At 41.9% G+C, this 22,479-nt stretch overlaps 1 protein-coding gene and 1 long non-coding RNA gene across 2 annotated transcripts in view; one reads left to right on the forward strand and one right to left on the reverse strand.

The window, feature by feature from the left end:
- cacng1 (calcium voltage-gated channel auxiliary subunit gamma 1) overlaps positions 1–21,661 on the reverse strand; it is a 45,570-nt gene extending 23,909 nt beyond the window's left edge. The window contains exon 1 of the mRNA XM_062971145.1: positions 21,238–21,661. Within this exon, the coding sequence (XP_062827215.1) occupies positions 21,238–21,481 (244 nt within the window). The 5' untranslated portion in view covers positions 21,482–21,661. The remainder of the gene's footprint in view (positions 1–21,237) is intronic.
- Positions 1–22,479, forward strand: part of LOC134296374 (uncharacterized) — a 55,026-nt gene that overhangs the window by 16,200 nt on the left and 16,347 nt on the right. The gene's annotated exons all lie outside the window — the stretch shown is intronic.

Below are 22,479 nucleotides of genomic sequence, written 5' to 3' on the forward strand. Positions count from 1 at the left end.
AACAGGCATGGGAGTCTTGATATAAAACATGCTGCTCTGGCTTAGACAATAGTCTTAGAATCATAGAATCATAGAGTTGGAAGAGACCTCATGGGCTATCCAGTCCAACCCCCTGCCATGAAGCAGGAAAATCACATTCAAAGCACTCCTGACGGATGGCCATCCAGCCGCTATTTCAAAGCCACCAAAGAAGGAGCCTCCACCACACTCCAGGACAGAGAGTTCTACTGCCTAACAGCTCTCACAGTTAGGAAGTTCTTCCTAATGTTCAGGTGGAATCTCTTTTCCTGTGGTTTGAAACCATTGCTCCACATTCTAGTCTCCAGGGCAATTTATTTATTTCGTGTCAAAAGCATTGTACAACAAATACATTTCAAATAATGGAAATTAAAAAAAAAAAGAAATCACAAGCAACTAAATAGTTTTGGACCAAAAGCGGGCAACAGCAACCGCATTGTCTGTAGCTTTAAACAACTCCTCCTCCGTGCATGAGGCTGGGCATTGTGGGCAAGCAGACATATGCTGAGTTGTTTATTCAGCTCCACAGTCACACAAGGTGGAGGATTCCTCCAGGTAGTGCCACCTTGCCAAGTTGTCTTTTGATCTGCCCACTCCACTTCTGAGTCTGTTCAGGGACTTCCAAGTTGCCCATTCTTGGTTTGCCCCGGGAGGAAGACCCTCTTGGGGGGCCATCCAGTTAGAATTGCCAGGGCAATAGAAAACAATCTTTCTGCCTCCTCCCTATAACTTCCCCTCACATCTTTATACATGGTTATCATGTCTCCTCTCAGACTTCTCTTCTGCAGGTTAAACATGCCCAATTCTTTAAGCCGCTCCTCATAGGGCTTATTCTCCAGACCCTTAATCATTTTAGTCACCCTCCTCTGGACACCTTCCAGCTTGTCAACATCTCTCTTCAATTGCGGTGCCCAGAATTGGACACAGTGTGATTCCAGGTCTGGTCTGACGAAGGCAGAATAGAGGGGAGCATGACTTCCCTGGGTCTAGACGTAGACACTATACTCCTATTTATGCTGTTTGGGTAAATTATGAAAAGGTAAAGGTAAAGGTTTTCCCCTGACGTTAAGTCCAGTCATGTCTGACTCTGGGGGTTGGTGCTCATCTCCATTTCTAAGCCGAAGAGTCGGCATTGTCTGTAGACACCTCCAAGGTCATGTGGCCGGCATGACTGCATGGAGTGCTGTTATTTTCCTGCCGTAGCGGTACATATTGATCTACTCACATTTGCATGGTTTCGAACTGCTAGGTTGGCAGGAGCTGGGGCTAACAGCGGGTACTCATTCCGCTTCCGGGATTTGAACCTGGCACCTTTTGGTCCGCAAGTTCAGCAGCTCAGCGCTTTAACGCACCAGGAGCCCCCACCAGGAACCCCCAGGTAAATCATGAAACGAACACTAAATTCCGTTGAACAAAAGACTTATTATTAGCCTTGTTTTCTCCAAATTAAATGGGTATATATATATGTGTGTGTGTGTGTGTGTGTGTGTGTATGGTATATGTATATATATAAGGGGGGGAGACCTTATCATATGGAAGTTTCCTCCGTTCCTATACACTTCAAAGACGGACTCCCACAAAGCCTATCAAACAATGCAGAACTGCTTCCAGAGTATAGAAACGGGAGACAAAGACAAGCAGACATCAACTCTATTCATTTCCCTGTGCATAGAAACACTTAAATATTGGCATTTTTCTTTGTGATGGGAAGCGGTGGATTTGTCTGTGATGTTCCAGTGAGGATGTTCATTCATATGGGTGGTCTGCTAATGCTCCTTCTGTTTCCATTAGGGGTTTAAAGACAGTGTGGGTCCTATTGAAAGAAGTGTTTTAAAAAACATGCCTGTCTCCTTTAGTGTTGGGGCTTCAGGGGAATGACCTCATGGAAAGTAGTGTTTCAAAAATGAGACTTATTTAAAAAATTGTGCTGGTATCCTTGACGTAATTGAGTTAGGGGCCTTCCAGGCAGGCTCTTTATCCCAGGATCCAATCCCAGGTTTTCTGCTTTAAACTGGATTATATGAGTCCACACTGCCAGATAATCTGGGATAAACAGAAAACCTGGGATCAGATCCTGGGATAAAGGGCCTGTCTGGAAGGGCCCTTAGAAAGAAGAGGAAGTGATTCTGTATGTTGGGAATGAGTAAATTCTCTATCTTGTTTAAACATAGAACCGCATGAAATGCCATGCAAAGAAGTCAATTCTTTTAGCTTTCTCTCTCTGTGGGATGAAGTCAAAAGAGAGAGAGAGAGAGAGAGAGAGAGAGAGAGAGAGAGAGAGAGAGAGGGCTGCCAACTTGGTGCTTTCTAAACTATTGGAGTGCATCTCATATCACCCCATTTGGAACAGAAATGGCTGGGGATAATGGAGATGATAGTACAATACAATCAGAAGGCAGCAGCAGGTTAAAATTGTCTGTCACATAGCATGTTTGGTTTGAAATAGAACATTTCCAAACCAATTGGTGGTGTACCACAGCATTTTGTATGGGTCTGTTATTCAAAGGTGATGGTGACAGGAAGAACAATTTTTGTTGGAAACAGCAACACTAGTTATTTGTTATGTATATAATTGAGATTGCTTACTGTATTGTATATGTGTATATTGGTTTGCAGTTTTCTTTAACTCCATGCTGTGGGAAGGGCTGTAGACCATGTGATCAGATCTGGGCTTGTTCAGGACTCAGACTCCATTTTAGAAACAGTATGCTTTTAGACTTTGTAGGAACTGTATGCTTTATACTTTAGTAGAAGTTACTTGGAACAGATTCTAGAGACTCTATTAGACTCTCAGACCAAAGAGATGCTTTAGACTATGGACTGCTATGATTATAAGAAGGATGCCCTGTGTTATTTACACAGAGAAACTACTTCAAATCCCATCTGTAACTGGATTGATACACAAAGTACCTCTATGCTGAATACAAGAAGTTTGTGAGTAAATCAACTATGTTACTTTTAAAGAATCCTGCTTATATTTTTCTCCTGAGAGCATGATTTAAAGGCAAATATATTTTAAGGGAAAGTAGATTTTTGGGCAACTGAAAGAACACTTCTGAAACTCTGCTCTGTGTGTGTGTGTTTGTGCATTGGCATATCTTTGTTTCTAACAGTTCAAAGAGATACTGAGGTATATCAGTTTAACAGCTGAGACACGTAATTGCTTTGCATGAATGCCATTTTCCCAAAATGGCACCATTTTTCAAAAGATTGTGACTTCTAACAAGGTCATGCCTTTCCAAAGATCATAAAATCTCCAAAAGGTTATGGAGATTTCCATTTTCCAAAAGTTTTGGCTTGTGCAAAAAAGAGTTTATGTGATCTGAATGTTGTAGTCCTATTGAACTGAATGGAGGTTGCTTCTGAGTAGGTACAGCTAGCATTGTACTGTAAATAGCTTCCTTTCAGCTCCTGCCTATAAAATATCAGGAACACTTTTGACATTATCTCTGAATAGTTTTGCTTAACTAAAACAGCACAGTGACATTCTAAGTACCGTAATTTCCTCTCCATTTGATGCAAATACATACAACTGAAGACGGTGGGATCTATTTAGCCAAAGCACATTTAAACCTAATGAGTTTGGGAAGATAAATTGCAAACAATTCAGTATATACAATTGCAACAAATCAGGCAAACAAATAGCACCCTTCAAAAATGTCATCTCAGTTTACTTTGCCTAAGACAGGCCCAAACATATGTTGCATGTTCTAGCAGTCAGACGAATTTGCAATTTTCTGGTAGCAATTTTCAGTTACAACTAGTGCACCAGCTCTGCCTATTTCTGGAGATATCAGATCAGCCAGATGCCTTAGACCCCTTCCGCACAGCTGAATAAAATTCCACATTATCTGCTTTGAACTGGGATATATGGCAGTGTGGACTCAGATAACCAAGTTCAAAGCAGATATTGTGGGATTTTCTGCTTCGCTATTCTGGGTTATATGGCTGTGTGGAAGGGTCTTAATTTACACGCTGTTTATATTACTTGAACATGCAAAGTTGCCTCTGAAGAACAAAATATTCAGAAACTTCCCCTGATCCAAAATGCTGCAGCCAGAAAGTTAACTGAGACAAACTTAAGAAAACACATAACCTCTGATTGCAATCACTGCACAAACTAATGCCTTCTGTCCAGGCACAGTTTATAAATTTCTTTATAGCTTAGGTCCAGATTACTGAAAAGATTGTTTTTCTCCACTGTCAACCCAGCCATGTTGAGGTCTTGCCCCTATTAAAAATGACCGTCACAGTATCTCCGCAGAAAGGTTTATGCTTTCATTAGAAGTGGCCATTCCACATGAAGTGACCAAAATGACTCTGCCATGTTACTGGTGAACTCTGCTCAGTCAAATAAATAAAGTAAGGAAGTAGCAAAGGAGGAAGGGCTGCCTTTCTGTCACTGGTTTGGGTAAGAGAAGAATAATGGAAGGGGAACCTACGTTGGCTTCCTATTTCAGCATTTCAGTCACGTTGACTCAGCTTTTGGGGGGCAATTTTTAGTCATTTATTTTCTGACTCATCAAGGAGTATATATGGCGTAATGTATTTGCAGTCTGGGCTACTTTGGATCTAATAGCAGGCTTTTTATATTAAGAGTCTTACATTTGTATGGTACTTTAAAGACATAGCATACCGCCTTGGAGTCCAAGCTGAGAAAATGATGGGTTATACATTAATTAAGCAAAGAAAAGTGCTTAATTTTCTCTGGATTAGTGCTTAGCAGAGAAATATTATATTCTTTTCAACAGTATTTGAAAAAGGGAGAGCTCTTCTCAACCCTAAAAAGAGAGATTGCTCAAAATATCTGAACTTTAAAAAATAATTCTAATAGATGGTGGAACTATGGTGTTAGAGGAAAATTCTGAAATTGCCTTGGATCACAAGAAGATCCAACTCAGGTAAATAATGCCAAACATTATAACAAACTGGATTTATATGGCCTATTGAGGGTGCTTCCAGACAGCACCAAATCGCGGGTTTTAGTGAGGGGAAAAAAATTCCAGGATTTCAGAAGAGGTCCACATACTGACCTGTTGGTCCCGGGATTTCTGTCTCCATTGCCCACACTTGCTGCTGTTGTGGTAATCTCTGAGTGGTTAGACTCAATTTAACCCTCTCTGGGGGAGATTCCACAAAAAATCAGCAGAGTAGCAAAAGCAAAAGCTTTCAAATGCAACATTTACTTACACGGGGCGAGCAAAGAGAAACCTTTGACCATTTAGGATTGCAATGGACTGCAGAGTCTCAATAAAAGTTCAAAAAGTATTTATTCAGGTAAAAAGAACTCCATTGTAGATAGAAAGGCTTGGGAGCTGTCTAGTCTACTCTAGACTGGTTTCGAAGGAAAAATAAGAAAAGACAAATAACAAACATCTAAATAATTACATCTTGCCAGGAGAGAGGGCAGGACGTGTTGTTAGCTAGAAGAACAAAGGGAGAAGAGAGAACCAAAATGGTTCCAACCTCATGGTCCAGTTTATTGGGGCCATAAAAGACATTCTGACCAATGAGAAATTAGTGTCCCTAAAGATTCACATTTCTACTAACTTCAAAGTAAGGGATGTGACGTAAACAGGATAGAGTGAAACACAGTAAAGCCTGTCTAGGCATGCTTTGGAAACAGGGAAAGGATTCCCTCAATCTAACTCTATCATCTATCTAACTACATTTAGACTTGAGTAGTCCAGGATGATTCCCAAAAGCTGCTTTGTTGTGGGATTTAGAGGCTCCCAAGATGGCCACTGTGGGATGTCCGCCGGAAATTTTGGCAGTTTTTTAAAAAAAAAAAACTTGAGATGCGAATATGCAAATATCCGAATCATTGTATACGTTCTGTTCCTGGATTATAGAGGCTGCATGGCCATCTCTGCCGACAAGTTTAGCTGTGTACTTGTGCCTGGGAACTACAGGGTGCTGTTCCTGGGTTATACATGTCTGCTCCTGATTGCTTTTATCCTAAAAACATGGGGAAAGTTGATTACATAGCAAAATCTTTGTTCATGTGTCACAAACTTCATTAAGTGTGGAGGACGAAGTTTCTTTTCCCAGGACAAAGTTTTCACCTTGTACTCAACTGTCACCGTCTTTTTTAGCATACTACCAATCAGGAACCAGCATCAAAAACCCAGGAACAAACCCAGATAAAAAAAAATCTCATGTTTTCCAAATGCAGGGACATACAGACATTCGAAGATCCGCATTTTTGGGCCAGAACCGGGATATTCCTGCACCTGAAAATCTCATGTTTTTTTTGCCATTTGTAGCAATTCCCCCTGCGTTTTGAGGGAATGGCATTTGGCCACCCTCTTTTTTTGACGTGAGAGCTCCTGGGATAAAGGTACTGTCTGGACGGGCCCTTAGTTACAGCGCCTTCTGATTAGCTTCCTGCACTGCTATGCTGTTAGCATTCTTGCTAACTTTCATAGTGAAGTACAGCATCAGAAAATAGGTTGGGGAGGCACTTGTGTATAATAAGAACGGAAAGGACTGTGGGGATTAGAATACATTGTGAAGAAATGAACAAAACAATCCTCTATAATGAACCCAGTTAAGATTAAAACAGTAGTGGTTTAAAAGTAGCTTTGGGCGTGACTCAGGGCCCTTTCACCCAGCCCTATATCTCAGAATATCAAGGCAGAAAATCTCACATTATTTGAGTGTGGACTCAGATAACCCAGTTCAAAGCAGATATTGTGGGACACTGCACCTGGCAGTACTTTCCTGAGTAGGATCCCTTTATTGCACAGTAGAACAATGACAGTTAATTTCATACAAATGCTAAAAACAATATTGTTGGAGGTTTGTTTGTTTTTTTAAACTTGCTGTATCGCATTCTAAGTCAGGAATGCTTTTTTTTTATTCCGGAAAAGCTGCTATCTGTTACAGTCTTTCACTGCCAGGTGGTGTGTTATACTACATGTTTATGTCTCTCAAACAAATCCAGAGCAATGATGATTGTGTACAGTGTATATTAAAGTGATGAGAAATGGTGTATATAATCCCTCAACAATTACTTGGACGGGTTGACCTGACCCTTTTGAATCAAGCTGCTATCTTGGTGTATGATTTATTGTAAAATTGTTGTGTTTACTTAGGGATTTTAATCCTCATTTGAGTTGTTCTTCTTTGTAAGAAAAGGAAACCATAACATTTTTTTCTCCTCACTTCTGAGATTGCAACATCTTTCCTTTTGGCATTGATAGGAACACAATGTGTGCAACCTGAGCATCTTAACAACACAAGTTGTTGCCTCATTGCTTGCTTTTTTAATAATCAGAAGACTCAGGCCATTTCCACGCAGATGAGTAAGATCACACATTTTTTGGTTTGAACTGGAATATATGGCAGTGTGGACTCAGACAACCCAGTTCAAAGCAGGTATTGTGGGATTTTCTGCCTTGATATGCCTTGTTATATGGCTGTTTGGAAGGGCCCTCAGGCCTTCTACACTGCCATATAAAATCCAGATTATCTGCTTTGAACTAGATTATGTAGCAGTGTAGATTCATATAATCCAGTTCAAAGCAGATAATGTGGATTATCTGCTTCGATAATCAGGATTATATGGCAGTGTAGAAGGGGCCCCAGAAGGGCTGTTTCTATCTTTAGAAATATGGGCCTATCATTGACCAGATCATTTTGGTGGCCTATTCCTATGTAACCCGGGGTTCTACAAGCATATATCCTTTTTGGGACATACTCCCGACATTCTGATTCAAAGCTCTATTCATAGACATGGAGGTCCCAGGGAGAGGCAGTTGCAATGAGGATGGATGGCAGTTTACGTTCCTTAGTTGCCTCCCTCCCTCTTCTGTGTAAACTCATGTTACATCTATGTATGCCACCAGCAGGATCCTAGATGTCACTTTCTAAGTCATGCAGGTCTTTGGTGAATGAATGGGCATCAACAATAGAAGTGTTCCCCTGGTTTTTTTTTTCAGGGTTAGAGGATTCTGAACATTTTCAGCACACTTTTGAACCCATGGCTAACACTGACACAATTTACTTAGGTATAGGCGTGCAGAAGCATCTGTGTCTGTTATATGGCTTTGCATGTTGAAACCTTATGATTGATTAGCTAATGAATATAATTTGTGGTAGCAACACAGGATTATGGCAACCAAGATGATGGCAACCAGACTGATTGATAACTGGCAAATAGAGAGGGAGAAAACATGGAGGCAGGGACAGACTTTATATTTCTAGGCCCGAAGATTATTGTAGACTGCAGCCAAGTAATCAGAAGAATTTCCTTCTTGGGAGGAAAGCAGTGGCCAACCCCAATAAAATAGTGAAGAGTAGAGACATCACACTGGGAACGAAGTTCCGCATAGTTAAAGCAGTGGTATTCCATGTAGTAACCTATAGATGCGAGAACTGGACCATAAGGAAGGCTGAGAGAAGGAAGATAGATGCTTTTAAACTTTGGTGTTGGAGGAAGATCCTGAGAGTGCCTTGGACCGCAAGAAGATCCAACCAGTCCATCCCCCAGGAAATAATGCCTGGTAAAGATATTAGAGGCAAAGATGAAGTACTTTGGCCACATAATGAGAAGACAGGAAAGCTTGGAGAAGATGATGATGCTGGGGAAAATGGAAGGAAAAAGGAAGAGGGGCCAACCAAGAGCAAGATGGATGATAGTATCGTTGAAGTGATTGGCTTGACCTTGAAGGAGCTGGGGCTGACAGGTTGCTCTGGCGTGGGCTGGTCCATGAGACCATGAAGAGTCAGAAGCGACTGAATGAATAAACAACAAAAGCAACACAGGAGATATTGGTGCTCTGAAAAAATTGCTGCCTTACACTTATGTAAATGCAAAGTGCTTTCAAAAGGCAGTCATCCTGAGATGCTGAACCAGGGCATTGGTCCACAGAACTGTCTGCTTCAAGGATTAGCAGTGGCTCTTCAGGGATTAATTCATTTCCTAGCCCTACTTGGAAAACTCTAATATTCCCTGGTGCATTCCCACCCGAGATTAGCCAGGACTGACTTGTGTTAGGTTCTGAAATCAGATGGAATGGAGAGCGTTCAAAGTGGCATGGTGACCAAACACCAACACTAATTCATGGACTGCAACTTGGAATGACCCTTTAAATATTATTTAATGTTCGTATTGTAGCATTTTGAAGCATTATGCTTTTTTTTCATAATTTCGCTTCTAGTGAGAGCCCCAGTGGCGAAGTGCGTTAAAGCACAGAGGTCCCAGGTTCAAACCCCGGGAGCGGCATGAGCGGCTGCTGTTAGTTCCAGCTCCTGCCAACGTAGCAGTTCGAAAACATGCCAATGTGAGTAGATGAATAGGTACCGCTCCGGTGGGAACAGCGCTCCATGCAGTCATGCCGGCCACATGACCTTGGATGTGTCTACGGACAACGTCGGCTCTTCGGCTTAGAAATGGAAATGAGCACCAACCCCCAGAGTCAGTCACAACTGGACTTAACGTCAGGGGAAACCTTTACCTTTTACTGGCTTCTAGTGAGAGCTCCCGCGTTATACATGTCACATTGAAAACTAAGTTTGAATTTATCCTACATAGGGAATCAATCTTTTGAGAAACAGAGAACAAAAACCAAGGTGGAATGAGCTGCACATTTTCCCGGACTGTAGGCATGCTCGTTTCCATGTTATTTTACAAATTATACCAACTAGTTGTGCTACTATGAGAGCTTTCCACATCATTTATCTAGGAACAAAATGTATGTCATCGTCCTCTTGCCTTGACCCTATTAAAGCAGAGTGGACAAAATACAGTCACCCAGGCTGCACTTTTGGGACTTTCCCACCCCACAACAGGTGTACGGATTGCCTCTTCTGCAAGCCCCCTTCAGTGGTATTTCACTTCTCACGTAGCTTGCTGGCTGTATCTACTTCTGGATACTTCTATTTTATTGTTTCTATATTTGGGCATATTTAACAGTGCTCTGTAATCTGTGCAGGGTTCTGAGTGGGGAAGAATTAGTTCCAGATATGCCAGTTCCCCATCCCCAAATTCATGTTTCCATAATGTTTATGTATTAACTTGCTCATTTGAAATGATAAATACTTATCCAACACTCGCTTATCCAACATTCTGGATTATCCAACGCATTTTTGTAGTCAATGTTTTCAATACATCGTGATATTTTGGTGCTAAATTTGTAAATACAGTAATTACTACATAGCATTATTGCTTTTTTTGTCAAATTTGTTGTATAACATGATGTTTTGGTGCTTAATTTGTAAAATCATAACCTAATTTGATGTTTAATAGGCTTTTCCTTAATGCCTCCTTATTATCCAACATATTCACTTATCCAACATTCTGCCGGCCCGTTTATGTTGGATAAGTGAGACTCTACTGTACTCCAATAAGCATATCCTGCCCCATATTATAAGATACAAAACGATTTAAAACAATTGACAACATTTTTAAAAAAGAGCAATATGACGTGTCTCATATTGGAATGTATTTTAATTATGTTTTATTTCTGTTTTAATTTGTATATTCCTATTTCATGTCTGTGTTTTATGCCCAAGGCACTGTATAAGTGTCGTTTGTAAGCCACCTTGAGTCCCCTCGGGGTAGAGAAAGGCGGGATATAAATATGGTAAATAATAAATAAATACTGTACTCCAATAAGCATATCCTGCCCCATATTATAAGATACAAATCGATTAGAGCAATATGACGTGTCTCATATTGATATGTATTTTAATTATGTTTTATGTCTGCTTTAATTTGTATAATTCTATCCCATGTTTGTGTTTTATGCCCAAGGCTCTGTATAAGTGCCATTTGTAAGCCACCTTGAGTCCCCTCGGGGTAGAGAAAGGCGGGATATAAATATGGTAAATAATAAATAAATACTGTACTCCAATAAGCATATCCTGCCCCATATTATAAGATACAAATCGATTAGAGCAATATGACGTGTCTCATATTGATATGTATTTTAATTATGTTTTATGTCTGCTTTAATTTGTATAATTCTATCCCATGTCTGTGTTTTATGCCCAAGGCACTGTATAAGTGCCATTTGTAAGCCACCTTGAGTCCCCTCGGGGTAGAGAAAGGCGGGATATAAATATGGTAAATAATAAATAAATACATACATAAATTTAAAACAATTTCAAACAGTGTAAAGCCTGTCAAATAATGTAGATGTTTTAGAAAAGCCGAGAATCACATGCTCGCACTGAACACAACAATCCAATCAAGCTGAGATGCTTTGACCCCCAAAGGGTTTATTTGATAAAGAGCCATATTTCAGCTTGGCACCAAAATGATGTCATTGCTAACCGGGCCTCCAAGGGGGTTAGTTGTTGTTGCTATGACCACTTTCAATATTGAAAATGGAGGGGAGGCAGTGTCTATTTAATACATTCGTTCTTGGAATAGCTAATTATGACACCATATCAGTCACCACATGTGTGTGTATGATATGCACAAACACATCCTATGTATATTTGAATGACTGGTTTCTCTTTATGGGTGAATGTGGGCGAAATGCAGAAATCTGCCTAACCCTGGGATCCATTTGAAGCCCATAAACAACCAGCTGTCTCAATAAAACAGATTCATAACCCATGCAACTCAAGTATGTTTGCTGCCCTTGATGGATGTCAGCATGTGCCTGCATGGATGGAACATAGCTGAGCCCTTCACGCCCCTCGCCTGCAAATGTGCACAGTAAACAAATAGGCAATTATAGAGATTGTGAGTCAAGGCAGAGAAGTGTAACTAAAATTTATGGCACCCATCCGAGGGAGTGGGTAATTGAGAGTGGAAGGGTTAGTTTGCTGAGCATTCCTGGAATTTTATTCAACTGCCTTGTAAATAACATCTCCGGGTGTTCCCTCCTCCCCCCCAGCTTCCTGTCATCCAAGACTTTCATAAATCCTCACATTTCTTTTGAATGGCAGATATTGTAATTTACTATGCCCAGCAATTATCTTTTATTATTTTTATAAGGCTCTCAAGACATCTAGGGCCGTGCAGGGCTGTACAATATGAAATTAAAGTGCTGAAGCTTTGCAATCATCTGCTAATGTTTCTGTTAACAAATTGAAAGCTTTCCATTTGTCTTCTGGCGAGCTTTCACCTCTTAATCACAGGCACACCAAAAGTGGGAGAGACCCTGGTTAAACACTGAATACTCCAACGAACCCACTCCAATTATCTCCAAAGCTGCCGTTTAAAAACATTCACGGAATTACAGCCTATGGCTGTCACATAATTTTAGGTAAAAGATTCATTTTATAAAAAGAATCTCTTGTTTGTTGATCTGGTTGCTTTTTTTATTAAGGCACAATGAAATGGTTAATCCCCACTTTGATTTATGTATCAATGCATGACAGCTCTTTCTACTCTGTTTACTCAGCTTTAGCAAAACACATTCTGCTGGAGTTATCTTCGCTGCTGCTACCTAACTGACAATTAGGGCAAGGAACTGAGTGTGAATGGAATTGTTGGTGTTGTATCTTTCTTACTGATGCTGTGATAATATTAATGATTGATACCCAGTGTTTTGCAATAATGAAATGAAGGAGGATTCTTGATAAGTTAAGTTTTTTTTGTGCTAGATGAGATCTGGACTTTTAACATGCGGTCGCGTCATACATGATTCTATACATTTTTGTGTGTGTCAGGAGTGACTTGAGAAACTGCAGGTCGCTTCTGATGTGAGAGAATTGGCTGTCTGCAAGGACGTTGCCCAGGGAACACCTAGATGTTTAGATGTTTTTACCATCCTTGGGAGGCTTCTCTCATGTCCCCGCATGGAGCTAGAGCTGATAGAAGGAGCTCATCCGAGCTTTCCCCAGGTTGGATTCGAAGCGGCAACCTTCAGGTCAGCAACCCAACCTTCAAGTCACCAGTCCTGCCAACACAAGGGTTTAACCCACTGTACCACTGGGGACTTCTTCTATACAAGGTGGCCTGGTAGGTTAGCTAGCTGGTAGCCCATGGGCAACTAAGGCTATCCCATACAAGGCCCGGGCTGTGGCGCAAGCTGTTGAGCAGCCAGCTGCAGCCAGCTGAGACCAATCACTCTGACCAAGAGGTCATGAGTTCGAGGCCAGCTTGGAGCCTGCGTTTGTCTTTGTCTTTGTTCTGTGTCAAGGCATTGAATGTTTGCCTTATATGTGTAATGTGATCCGCCCTGATTCCCCTTCGGGGTGAGAAGGGCGGAATATAAATACTGTAAATAAATAAATAAATAAATAAATAAATAAATAAATAAATAAATGTGGGCTGGCAGGAGCTGAAGCTTGATAAAAGAAGACTGGTGTGTCCTGACTGGTATTGAAAGCAATTTCAATTCTCCTTGTGACCACCACGCCTTTCTATTGAATGTCTTAGACCAGTGGTTCTCAACCTGTGGGTCCCCAGGTGTTTTGGCCTACAACTCCCAGAAATCCCAGCCAGTTTACCAGCTGTTAGGATTTCTGGGAGTTGAAAGCCAAAAACATCTGGGGACCCACAGGTTGAGAACCACTGCCTTAGACATTCTGATTTATGGCTTCTTGGTCTCGAACTATTGATTATTGCAAATTTTGTGGCTCAGCTTTTGAATTCTTATAAGAACAGGACAGATACTGGAAAACGCCAGTTGTGTGAAATGTTCTCTTTTGTTTCAGTAGCTTGGTAGAGAGGAAAACCGAGCTGAAATTGGGCCAAGAAGACTGCATTAATAATCAAAAAGACTGAGCAGTCTGTGGAGAGCAACAAATGTTGCTGCATCACACATGGGAGAAGGAAAGGCGGCTGAAGACATTTCACTTTCTGATGTAAACAGCAGAACTCTCTTTTACCTCATGTGCACATGCTTCTACCATACTCATGGTTGAACCTTATTTCATTTTGTTGGGAATGTAACCATATTCAACACTTAACACAGTTGTTAAGTAGTGTTCAGTGGACCAAATTCTCCTAATGTGTCACCCACTCCTCTGGGTTGTAATTCAACACATTAAGGGATCTTTCCTCATCCTCTCTTCCTGCCCCCAAGCATTTTCTTCTTATTTCTAAGACTGGAATTTGCTTAATGTTCATTGTTAACATAGCATCTCTTTGTATTGTTGAAGGCTTTCATGGCTGGAATCACTGGATTACTGCGTGTCTTTCGGGCTGTATGGCCATGTTCCAGAGGTTTTCTCTCCTGACGTTTTGCCTACATCTATGGTAGGCATCCTCAGAGGTTGTGAGCATCTCTTTGTTCCTATAGACCTGCATTTATGTCTCCCTTAGTGCATTTTCTTCATAGCCATTGGTGCTTTTAATCAGAATTACTGGCCATTTTGCACACCCACTCTCCAATGCAACGTCAATGAGACATGTCCTCTGTGTTGTCGAAGGCTTTCATGGCCTCTTGCCACACCCTGGACTCTCCACAGATATATATATTTTCCTTTCCTTGCCTAGTTTATCCATGCCTCATACCTCTGAGGATGCCTGCCATAGATGTGGGCGAAACGTCAGGAGAGAATACTTCTGGAACATGGCCACACAGCCCAAAAGACATACAACAACCCTCAGACATGTCCTCCTTGGCACCTGAATATGGTAGGTTGTATTTGGGGTGTGTGTGGTTCACTCCTACCGGTACACATAGCTCTTTCCCCTCATACTGCTGTTGTTCTCCTATATTCATTGCCTAAGGCAACTGCCTCACTCTGCCTAATAGAAAAACGATCCTTGGAGAAAGAGAATGATGATATTCCCAAGAGTGACAGGATGCTAGGGAGAGAAGAGGAACTGGCTCTTATTTTCCAGAGAAAGTAACTCTGCTGCGATACAAGACATGTACAAACTCATAGTGTTTGCAAAAGCTTGATGATGGGATCTTAGCATCCAGGGGCAGAAAGATAGATCAAATACAGAAATCACTGAATGGTAATTGATAGGCTGGGAAAAGATTTTCTATTGACTTTTTTTTTCATGTCAGGAGCTACTTGAGAAACCACAAGTTGCTTCTGGTGTGAGAGAATTGGCCGTCTGCAAGGACGATTCCCAGGGGATGCCTGGATGTTTTGATATTTTTTATCATCCTTGTGGGAGACTTCTCTCATGTCCCTGCATGGGGAGCTGGAGCTGACAGAGGGAACTCATCAACACTCTCCACAGATTCGAACCAGCAACTTTCAGGTCAGCAACCCAACCTTCAAGTCAGCAGTTCTGGCGGCCAAGGGTTTAACCCATTGCGCCACCGGGGGCTCTTTAATTGGGAGTCCTTACAGTATTTATTAGGCATGTCCGATTGATGAAAAAAATGTTTCCATTCTCGTTTCTAAAGTAGGGGGCGCTGGCGCTTCGATATAGAAAGTATTTATGATTTTTTTCACCCAAAAATTTTGGATATTTCCGAAAATTCGTAGATTCTAAATGTTTCTAAAATGGCAGACGCGCATGCACAATTGCCCCCCCCCCCCAAAAGGAGCCCTGGAGGGGGGGATTTTTACAGGGCTCTCCCGCCCTCATTTCTTGAGCTATCCTCATCAAATTTGCAATGCCCTTGCAAATTGTGCAAAGATACTTTGAAAACTAGAAATTCCCTTGCTATATTTGTAAGCAAGAAGGACACTGGAAATCAATGGTGTATCTGGCTATGTAATCCCACAAGCCTCAACCCAATGCCTTCAATTAGAAATGGACCAGTGACCACCATGCCAAGCAATGCCCTGGCAAGGAGTACAAAGATACTTTGAAAACTAGAAATTCCCTTGCTATATTTGTAAGCAAGAAGGACACTGGAAATCAATTTTTGGGGGGGGGGGGGAAATTAACAAAACATTAAGAGACAATTAGAGAATGGGCCAACAATGGTTCGAATTACATTGCTGGTTGCGCTGTGAGACAATGTCTCAGAATGCGGATCAAAAAGCGAGAACAATCCGAAATAAATCCGATATACGATTCAAAACGATTTTTTGGACGTGTCTAGTATTTATCCTTAATATCATACCAGCCAGTTGGCCTGGTTTTACCCAGGTTGTTAGCATATCACCTAGTGATTTCTTGGATTGTCTTTTGCCTTGAATTCTAAACTTTCTTAAAAGACAGATAAGTTGCTAACTCTTGTATAAGCCAAGATACAGGACAAAAGGTGGGCTCCATCTTCTGTCAAGTTGATTGACAAGAAGCAAGCCTACTCTTGCCTTTCTGAAATGAAGAGAGAGAGAGAGATGCCATTGGGGAAATGCAACCTATACATTGTGAGATTGCAAGATGAGGTGAAGAAGAGAGTGGGAAAGTAGGAAACAGGCCAGTGTAAGCTGTGGGGTAAAAAAAAGCAAGGAAGAGGTACATTGCAAGTGTGAGGCGAGGCAGTACAGGGAATAATGGGAAACAGTTTGCTGACTGGTGTGGATGATGGAATCCAAAAGGCATGTTTGCTGAGAAGCAGTGAAGATCCAGGCACATGGCAGATTTTTTGACCAAACAGAGATTTCTCCCTTCCTATTACAAATCTAGCACTTTGAATATTAATCTGCATTAGGTGCCTTCCACACAGCCATATAACCCAGAATATCAAGGCAGATAACCCACAATATCTGCTTTGAACTGGGTTATCTGAGTCCACATTGCCATATAATCCAGTTCAATGTGGATTTTATGCAGCTGTGTGGAAGGGGCCTCAGATCAATTGTAACTGTAAGAAAGAATTTGACAGTTTAAATATAGTGGTGAAAACGTGCAACAATTAACAACGATTAACATGCTAAATCTGCAGTTAATGCATGTAAATGAAATTTCCCTAACTAGACTAATTTGCAAAATGTGCAAATCAGATGGAATTCACATGAGGACTGTGTTCCAGCTCCAAATAGCATTATCCTACTTGGGATTGATCCCATTAAACACACGTCTTAATCCAGACTAAAATTGGTATTGAAAGCTATACAGTCCACATCCTTCTTGAAGCCACCTCGAAACAAAACGGCATTTCTGGCATCGTCATGTGTTCAATTTATCAGAATAGTTTAGGTCACACAACTGTAGCACCTGTGGGTACTTTCCCACTTGGTATGCAAAAACCCATGGATCGATATCCTTTCTTGTTTTCCTGTCCCTTGCATTCCCATTGCATGTCTCCCCAGTCCCTATCCAAAATCCAAATCCAAATTTATTTAATGCTTAGACCATAGGTCTTTCGCATGCAAGACAAACAAACAAATACACAAAAGCCAGTCCCTATCAAGCTCTCTCTTCCTGCCCTGAGTGAGGGAATGAAAACAACAGTTTCAAAGGTTCTGGCCATAAGATGCAAGTCCACAGTGACTGGTTGTCACCTCTCCAGATCTTTATACCTTTCTTTTGAGCTGCTGGAAGGATTTGGATTTTTTTTTGTTGCACTAAACAACTTTAAGCTGGATTGCAGCCACAGCAGTAGGAGGAAGTGGCGAATGTATTGCAAGGAAAAGGCAGTTCTGCTGGATCAGTGGTTCCAACCCTTTTTTGATCAGGGACACTTTGACTAGGGACCACTTTGACCAACATTAGTACCAAAGGGTTACGAATCAGTTTTTAGTCAACTTTAGATTCAGTTTGGTTATGTGGGGTGCTGATTCAGAAAATTGTATTGCATAGACCACATCAGCTCTAATTTCTGATACAGAAAATATGCCATCCAGTAGTCACCATCTACTCACCCACAGAAAACCATATTTAATAATCTAGAGCTGATGTGGTCTATCCAATGCAATTTTCTGAATCAGCACCCCAAATAACCTCAAGAACAGGCCTAAAAATGAAGACACCAAGGCGCCCCCACTTCCAGGCGCCAAATGGAACTGCTCTGCTCGGGGAGGAAGGAGGAGGAGAAGCAGCAGACAGGAGGCTTTTGTGGGTAGTCAGTCTCTCCCCTTCCAACAACCCCATTGCCTTGGCACTATAAGAAGGTTTCATGAGACCAGGCAAGGCCATGGACCATATTGTAGTTCTTGGGGATCACTAGTGGTCCATGAACCACAGATTGGGAAACACTGATCTAACAAAACAGTGAGCTAAGGGGATCCCATATGGGGTCGGGACTCATAGATTAAGTTGCAGTGGTCTGGACTGTAGTGGATCACTAGCACAGGGAAGTCAGGCCCCTTCTATAATGCCATAAAATCCAGATTATCAAAAAACCATATTTAATAACCTAAAGCTGATGTGGTCTATCCAATGCAGTTTTCTGAATCAGCACCACAAATAACCCTAGGAACAAGCCTAAAAAGAAGACACCAAGGCACCCCTGCTTGCCAGACCTAGACAACTAAATCTGTTGTTGCCAGCCCTCCAAACTTAACTCCCTGTCCTGTTACCTGGATCTGATTAGGGGTACAAGACACATTTAACAAATAATACCTTAAAATTCCCCTCCCTGGAAACTGTGGATTTAAAGGGTTTTTAAAAAATGTATTAAAGATCAAAAGGTGCATTTTCATTTTGAAAACAAAGGGACATTTTATGCATGAGGTAAGGACAAATTATTTTGCAGATATTTGGTATCAGACTGGAGCTGAATCATTGTGCATTTCATCTGAAATCGTCTGGTTGTCTCCTGCAGAATCCTGGAGGTTGTAGTTCAGAAGAGAGGCCTTTAAAAGGCTCAGCCAGACAGTTCCTGAGTCTCACTAAACTATACATCCCAGACTTCTGTAAGAGGATTTCAGATGGGAAGCATACTCTTTGCCTACTCTTTCAGCTCTAGTGTAATAATACGGTCAATCTCAGATGCCCAGACTTGAGGAAATAGAATATGACAATTTTGATGTTGTGTTGGGGGCTTTCTGCAAAGACTGGTTTTAGTTCTGTGCACTATGACATAATAAGCAGCACAAGACCACAGTGGTACAACATACCTGCCTCCTAAGGTAATGTAATCCGTGGTGCTCTCAATAAAAGGAGGACAAGCCACATACACAATCTATGTTGTGTTGTCAAAGGCTTTCATAGCCGAAATCACTGGGTTGCTGTGAGTTTTCCGGGTTATATGGCTATGTTCCAGAAGCATTCTCTCCTGACATTTTGTCAACATGTATGGCAGGCATCCTCAGAGGTTGTGAGGTCTGTTGGAAACTAGGCAAGTGGGGTTTATATATCTGTGGATTGTTCAGGGTGGGAGAAAAGATTCTTGTCTGCTTGAGGCAAGTGTGAATGGTGCAATTGACCACCTTGATTATCATTGAATGGCTAAAACTCTTTATAATTCTGTGTTGTCATGGCTAAAACACTTAATAATTCTAGGTGACAAAGAAAGATGGGGCATTTGTACCTTTTTAGTAGCACAGGTGCCTGCTGCCATTCTCTCTTGTGCACAAAAGTTAAACTTTAATTATTAGGTTAATAATAATTATTAAACAATTTATGAAACTAATGCACATAGTCACATACACACTAGCTGCCTTGAGTTCCTATATTGGGAGAAATGAAGGATAAGTAAACCAATAAGCATAATTCTCACCTATATGCCCCCATATGCAAATCTATAAAGGTCCTAAGAAAGTAAAGGTAAAGGTTTCCCCTGACGTTAAGTCCAGTTGTGTCCACCTCTGGGGGCTGGTGCTCATCTCCATTTCTAAGCCAAAGAGCCGGCGTTGTCCGTAGACACCTCTAAGGTCATGACTGCATGGAGCACCATTACCGTCCCGCCCTATTGATCTACTCACATTTGCATGTTTTTGAACTGATAGGTTGACAGAAGCTGGAGCTAACAGCAGACGCTCACTCTGCTCCCTGGATTTGAAACTGGGACCTTTCGGTCTGCAAGTTCAGCAGCTCAGAGCTTTAACACACTGAGCCACTGGAGGTCCTAAATGCAAATGCAAAAGCTATGTCATCTTTTCGGAGGATACTCTTTCCCCTCCTTTCTAATGTGCAAAGAGCCGCTGCCTTCTCCAATGACCAGGTTATTCCATTATAAACTCCATCCCATAGGATGGTGTGGCTTGTCACCAGTTCTCACAGCCCATAAGAAGAAAGGTTGTCTGGTAACCCCAGAGTCCAGAACCCATAAAGCCTGAAGTATCTTAGGTCCCTTCCACACAACCATGTAACCCAGAATATCAAGGTAGATAATCCACAAGACCTGCTATGAACTGGATTATCTGATTCCACACTGCCATATAATCCAGTTCAATGTGGATTTTATACAGCTGTGCGGAAGGAGCCTAATTCATCCTGCCTGGATATCTCTGCTCAGGTTTAGTGGAGCAGAGAGATCAACCCAGGAACCTAAATGCACAGAAGTTAGGAAAAGCACATGGTAGGGGATGGGAGAATATGTTGATCAACACTATTCCATACATAATGTGCCTTTATCAATAGTCTGAATGGAACACATATATGCCTATATGAGTCAGTCACTTCTATATGCATGTGCATGATCAACTCATACCTTGAACAAATGCACAGGGACAACAAGAAAGTCAGCTTTTACAACCTTAATCTTCCTTCTCACCCAGATCTATTGATCTGATCATTATTTGAAGAGGGGTTGTGGTCATAGGTCAAGTAGGAGTGTCAACAGGAGACAAGCCAGATTGCTGCAGCACTCCTCATGTAAGCAGCTCCTAGGATTTTGTTATCGGCGTTGTTTTCCACTGCCATACATGAAGATGTACATAAAACAGGGTTCGTTGTGATTATTTCTAGCTATAATGTACCTGTAGATCTTTTAGTTGCCGTGAAATGGCTCATTGCCGACAGTCCTCTATTATCTTAAGCAATTAAAAGTTCTTCAGAGTAGCTTTTGGCCATAAACTAGTTTTATATTTTGATGTATCCCCCCTCTCCTCCCCGCTTACATAATTATCCAAATCAGGAGCACTATTTAATGGAAATGCTGCCAGTACGTGGTCTGAAACTGTAGGGGTTATATAAGCCAACATCCCCCCACCCTTGCCATTCGGATAAAGATTTATGTCAGACTTGGCAAGGCGGGGTTCGTTGGCACTCCTGTGATCAAAGGATCCAGAGAAAGCATATTTCGTCTTCTGTCTCCTCTTTGCTTTTCAACTCCCCCAATAATTTCCCTTCAGAGTGGGACAGCACCAGACATTAACACAATACATACCAAGGAAGCAGAAAGATCCTCAGGGAAGTGTGAAAAAGAACATAGCTTTGGGCTAGCTCAAAAGCAGCATTGGTAGTGACATTTCCATTCTCCCAGCATGCCCTCTCACATTCAAACTGCCTTGCTGTTTTAAGATATTCTGCAGAACATTGTCAGGCGGTTATATGGGGACACCTACCTCCCGGCAGGCTTATTGGCCCACAACCCTGCTCTTTGTCCGTCTCGTTCTCTTTCATGAAGATCCGTTTTATACAGATCCGCCAGAGTCCAAAGTGGGCCATCTCGCAGGTAGCGTTGTACTCTTCTACCTTAGGACTCAGCACGGCCCAGTGGTCCGTCACCACCGCTGTGAACATTAAGACGACTCCTATCAAAATGATGGCAAAAGTCACCCGGACTTTCAAAGCCTTGCCTTCGGTCATGGCTGGGAGGCTTAGGCCAAGACGCAGTAGTGCAGGCTGGTTCTGGATTAATCTGCTGGTGACAAGGAACACTGCAAGTCATCTGAGTTGTCTTCCAAAGTCTTGGCGTATCTAAGCATGTTCAAATGTCAGCCCTGCAGTGGCAACGAGGAGTAGCAAGGAGAGGGTTGGGGGAGGCAAGCAACAGCGCTTACAGCTGTTGAGATGTATCAGATGACCAGGCGGCTGTGAGTGAGGCTTCTATTAATGCACAGTTTGGGCGAAGGAATAGGCTGCTCAGATTACGGCTGCCGGGATTTGCTCTCGGAATTCCAAAGGCTGTCTTGGAGCAAAATGGACTTAAGGGAATGAATAACCACCCCTATAGCAAGCACCAGGCTGGGGGCTGTGTAGATGTATGCTGAACTGAAAGCTATAAATACTAACACATATGCTAGAAACCTCTGTGCAAGCAGACCAAATAAGGCAATAGAAAAGGTTGAATTCAGCAATCTGTGCTTGTGTGTTTGGGTGTGTATACTCCTTGTTACACAATTTATTTTGCTCTTGCTATTCATAGGGAGGGGCTAAGAGTAATGGATGGTACTGGAAATCCCCTGGTCACTGCATGGGGTTTCTCCCCCATACATTGTGCATAAACCTAGAATCATAGAATAGTAGAGTTGGAAGAGACCTCATGGGCCATCCAGTCCAACCCCCTGCCAAGAAGCAGGAAATCGCATTCAAAGCACCCCCGACAGATGGCCATCTAGCCTCTGTTTAAAAGCCTCCAAAGGAGGAGCCTCCACCACAGGAGAGAGTTCCACTGCCGAACAGCCCTCACAGTGAGGAAGTTCTTCCTGATGTTCAGGTGGAATCTCCTTTCCTGTAGTTTGAAGCCATTGTTCTGTGTCCTAGTCTGCAGGGCAGCAGCAAACAAGCTTGCTCCCTCCTCCCTATGACTTCCCCTCACATATTTGTACATGGCTATCATGTCTCCTCTCAGCCTTCTCTTCTGT

The sequence above is a fragment of the Anolis carolinensis genome, chromosome 2, assembly GCF_035594765.1.
Source record: "Anolis carolinensis isolate JA03-04 chromosome 2, rAnoCar3.1.pri, whole genome shotgun sequence".
NCBI lineage: Eukaryota > Metazoa > Chordata > Lepidosauria > Squamata > Dactyloidae > Anolis > Anolis carolinensis.